Genomic DNA, 4,843 nt, shown 5'->3' on the forward strand with positions numbered 1-4,843 from the left:
CCTTAATACTAACCACTAACTAAAATTAACTAGTTTACCTTTCAATATCAGCCAGAACAGGAGCTCCTTGAGAGCGAAGTTCTTGGACTAGAAAGATGGCTCCATAAAGTACTTTCTGTACAAGTATGAAGACCCTAGTTTAGATCCCTAGCACCCACATAAAAAGCCAGGCATGGTAGTATACACCTGTCATCTCAGCATTGAGAGGTGGAGAGAGAAGATCCCTGGGGCTCACTGGCCAGTCTAGCCACCATGATGGGCTTCGGGTTCAACGAAAGACTCAGTCTCAGAAAATAAGGTGAATGATAGAGGAAGACATCCAACATTGACCTCTGGCCTCCACAGGTGCATGAGAATGTTCACACCACACAAAGACATACAGATACAAACACAAAAAGTGAAATTCATGCCCACTTCCTTCATCCCTGGATCAGCCATGCCTGGTCCACAGTAGGCCCTCATGAATATTCAAAGAATATTAATTTGGTGTTCATGATCAAGTGGAAGTGTGTTCAACATTCTATAAATGCTTTTAAACAACCGGTTTTTCTTGTCCCGTGGAGCTGCCTCTACTGTTAAAGATGTCTTAATGTGAAATGCCCAACTGTCTCTTCAATAAAGAGATCGTTCACTTATTCATTTCATCCAACATAAATCTATCGTGTGCCTGTCAGGTGCCCAGGCATCTATACTGGGAGTTCGACGGTGATCAAACAGAATGCCTGGCCTCATGAGAAATTAGTCTAATGGGGCGAAGAAGGAACAAATATTGATGAGATAGCAATCCAAGTATATCATGATGGCTTTGTGAAGTGTTATGAAGACAAAACCCATGTGGTAGTGGGTTTTGGCTTCAGCCTTCTCCAAGAGAAGGCCTTTGGGATCCTCCACAGCTTCCACGAGTGGGAGCCGGTGTTGGCTGAGCAATCTGAGCACATGTGCCCCATGGGATGACAGCTGAGGAGGGGGTGGCTCAGTTGGCATAGTTCCAAGCCTACACTGAGGACTCGGACCCGGGGATTCCTGGAGCCCACGCAGAGATTACTGTGGGAGACAGGCATTTATGGAAACTCAGAATTGCATATATTGAGATCAATTGAGTTCACAAGAACCCACACTTTCCAGGTACTTGCTGCTTTCTATAGTTCCACTGTAACCAATGTAGCTAAACAAAGAACACTGGAAATAACTGTCCCCAAATATGAGCACCATCTTTTTTCTTCCTTCCTTTTAATTAAAGAAAGACTCCAAGGAAAGGGGCAAAAATAATTTAAAAGTAAAAACCTCATGTAATGAGGTTTAAAAGAAAACTTTTGAAGCCAACAAGCAACTGTGGGCAATCCTTCAAAGGGCCCAGAATCAATGTTTATCAATAGTAGTTTGACATCCTTTAATTTATCTTTCATAAAAATAAAGTGTGATGTTATTAGGGATTCATCTGTGCCTTAATTCTATTTGAGGTTTGCAGAATCAGAAACCTATCAACATTCTCCCCAAATCAGCAGTAGTAGAGGCTTGTGGCAGGTGATTTTATCCCGTGGCTGAGATGCCAGGTACACAGCCAGGCCCTTGGCATCGAACACTCAGTAGCTCCCATGTGCAACCACAAGCCATGGAGTTATCTCAGCCACTATCTTCGGAGACTTTCTTCTGCTGGAGACAAAGCACCCCTTGACTCTGCCCAACCCCCAAGTTACCATTTGTTTAATCAAGATAGTTGGTTTGCAAAACATTAAACATTAAACAGTATTTGATGCCTAGTTAATAATTTGCATCCTCTTCATTTGTTCCGGAATCCACAGAGACTGGTATTTCTTCCCTTAAAGGCAGAAACAAGAAAAGAACTTGTACTGAGAGCAAACCAAACCGAGAGGCCTTTCACTGCAAGGATGTTTGCCAGGATGGCAGATCTCCATGTTCTGCTGTTAATTGCCCTGGTGGGAAAGTCAGCCATCGGGGTAAGTGGTCACTTCCAATTTCTATATTAACAAGACCAAACCAGCTGGCTTGGGAGCAAGGCAAATCTTGAATTAGGAAAGGCTGGTATTGCCAAGTCGAATGTGTCCTGACTAGAAGAGCTCATGCAGGCAGCAGCCTAGACTTCTCAGCAGTCAATTCCATGGTGACATGTGGGTGACATGAGTCTCTTGGAACATAGCCTCCACAAATTCATTCCAACAAAGGAGAATGGGGCACAAAAATGCTCTGTGGTGTGGGTGAAATCTGGCATATATCTCAAGGGATCTTTGGGGCATCATGGGAAGCTACACACTCTGTCCTTAGGAAAACAGACTTGGCTACCAGCACTAGCACACACACCCCTGATGCTCTAGCCATCTGAGGTTGACACTAGCAAAATGGTCTCCTGGGCTTTGACCTCCCAGGGAGATTCTAGAAGCTTGAATGATCCCAGTGAAGGATTTACTTGGCTCCATTTGATTAGGGGAGAAGGTCTATGGTTAGCCCCTTTCCTTCCTTTTCCCATGACCATTGAGGATGGGCGGAGAGGGTGAGCATGAGCCTGGGGGTAAGTACTTTGAGAAGGTTTCAAGGCCTCTAGGATGAGCCCAGTAGTGGAGATGCTGGCCCATCTATGCTTCCTTATGGTCCAAGTGTCAGCTGGATCTCTGGGGACCAGAGGAAGAGGGCCTTACACTGAAATATAGCCTCCTGGGGGTCCCATGCTAGTAGCGAGCTAAGGCTTGAGTGTTGGGCCTGGAAGCCAGGGACAGAGTCTCAGCTTTGCCACAGAATAGATGTGGAGGATGTGGTCAGAAACATAACCTCCCCAAGTCTTGGTGCTGTCATCAGACAACCAATTGCTAATCTAGTGAAGGTCATGATGACACAAGGTCACAAATGAATGTTAGCTCCTTGGTTTTTTTCTTTGTGGTGCTGAGGACTGAACCCAAGGCCTTTAGTGTGTCTGCTAGGCAAGCTGGTGAGCCAAATTCCCTGCCTAATGCTAGCTCTTTTCACTGACATTGTCCAGACTGAGTACCACTCCTCTATAGAAATCAGAGCATATTCCCTTTGATGGGGAAAGGGTGGGAAAGAAAGGGCAGAGGGTAAGAGCTGAGAAGTAACAATTGTAAACCTCTTGAATTTTGTTAAGCACCTTTGTGTTTCAGAAGGAGTGGAATTTTAAAAATCACAGCCTTGCTCATTAGCATGTTCTGAAGATAAGAGCTTTGCCTCCCTTCTTTCAGTAAACCAGGCTCAGACACCTCACTTAGCCCCATATTGCACTGCTAAGTGACTTGCGTTGGATAGGATTTTCTTTCCAAATTACTATGTGGGCACATGTGGTGACTGCAGTTACAAATGGCTATTAAGCATGCTGATCATATGATTATTTGGTGGACATCTGGGGCTGAGAGATCCCACTGGTATACAGAAAAGTGGTGGAAATTATGAGCGGCCCATAGAAAGTATGAGTTGGGGGGGAATTAAGTCGAACATTTGCAGGTGAAAAGAAGGGTTGATGTAATCTGTTTGAAGCTCACGAAAGGATAATGGTCCTGAAAAATCCTCTCCCCCTTTTTGTTTTGCAAGCTCTAGTGAATTTTTAGGGTTAGCAATGAAATTGTAAGTCAATAATGGATTAAAGAGAAAATATGAGAGCTAGCCTTCGGGCAACGAGCTTAGTCAATTCCAAAGAGAGAACTCGGGCTTTAGGATGTTTTCTTACCCAGATGTGTGCCAGACAGGTGGTCAGGAAGGCAGCTCACGTTCCACAGGCTGGCATATGGCATTCAGGGCAAAGTGGCCAAGTTGCTCAGAAGCTTGGGAGAATTTGGGGCTTCTTCCAGGAACAGAGACACATAGACTGATGGGCTGAGTGGCCTCTCCCATCTAAGTAGCTAAAAACAATAACCAACTGTCCCCCAGTGCTAAGGAAGCTGAGGCAGGAGGATTGTGGATTCCAGACCAGTCTAGGCTGCATAGACAGATGCTGTCTCAATAATTATAGCAATAATAATAACAGCAACCAACTGCTACCATATAGCAGAGTCCTTAGTGCCAGACCTGGGTTTCTTGTGGATTGGTTGGTTCATTTCCAAAAGGACCCTAAGTAAGTCGTAGGTACTATCACTGGTCCCATTTTGAATGAATATGGAACTGGCTAATATGGCCCCAAGTCCTAGAACTGGGACGTGGCACAGTCTAGCTTTAGCCATTTCAAGAACAGTCCTGGGTCCCTGAATAAGCATAGATCTCTTGGTACACATGGCATCAGGGGCCTGGTCTTTGATGGAGGCACAAGGCTATTTTGCCAGGTAGAGCATAATGGGCTCCATGTGCCTCTACAACTGAAGGAAGGCAGTCTCAGCATCTGTGGTGACACTCCTTAAAAGACCCTAGGGGACTCTCCCAACAGGTGCAGTAAACACTGTGCTAACTTCTTAGGGTCGCTTTTATCAGAGATGACTTTTTAATACTTTTATTCTTGTTATTATTATTCATTATTCATCATCATCATTATTATTAGTGTGTGTGTGTGTGTGTGTGTGTGTGTGTGTGTGTGTGCGCATGTGGAGGTCAGAATACAACTTTCAGGAGTCAATTCTCTCCTTCCACTATGGGTTCAGGAGATCAAACTCAAGATCATTAGGCTTATGTGGCAAGCGCTTTTACCCACTGGACCATCTTGTCAACCCTCATTCCTGTAACAATAGCAGTTGGCAGGCAGAGGAAGGAAGATCAGAGTTGGAATCTAGCTGGAGCTACAGACCAACACACAAGCAAACCAGCTATGGAGGGAGACTGTTGTTTTCAATCCCATCTTTGCTTCTGTGTGGTTTAAGTTTTTGTGATTTATTTATTATTTATTTATTTATTT

The 4,843-nt window shown here is 44.5% G+C and overlaps 1 protein-coding gene across 2 annotated transcripts in view; it reads left to right on the forward strand.

The window, feature by feature from the left end:
• The first annotated feature begins 1,803 nt into the window (after positions 1-1,803).
• Habp2 (hyaluronan binding protein 2) overlaps positions 1,804-4,843 on the forward strand; it is a 36,288-nt gene continuing 33,248 nt past the window's right edge. For both annotated transcript variants that reach the window (XM_029562126.1, XM_017797414.2), the window contains exon 1: positions 1,804-1,958. In XM_029562126.1, the coding sequence (XP_029417986.1) occupies positions 1,890-1,958 (69 nt within the window). In that variant the 5' untranslated portion in view covers positions 1,804-1,889. The remainder of the gene's footprint in view (positions 1,959-4,843) is intronic.

The sequence above is a fragment of the Nannospalax galili genome, unplaced genomic scaffold (assembly GCF_000622305.1).
Source record: "Nannospalax galili isolate Female #2095 unplaced genomic scaffold, S.galili_v1.0 scaffold974, whole genome shotgun sequence".
Lineage (NCBI taxonomy): Eukaryota > Metazoa > Chordata > Mammalia > Rodentia > Spalacidae > Nannospalax > Nannospalax galili.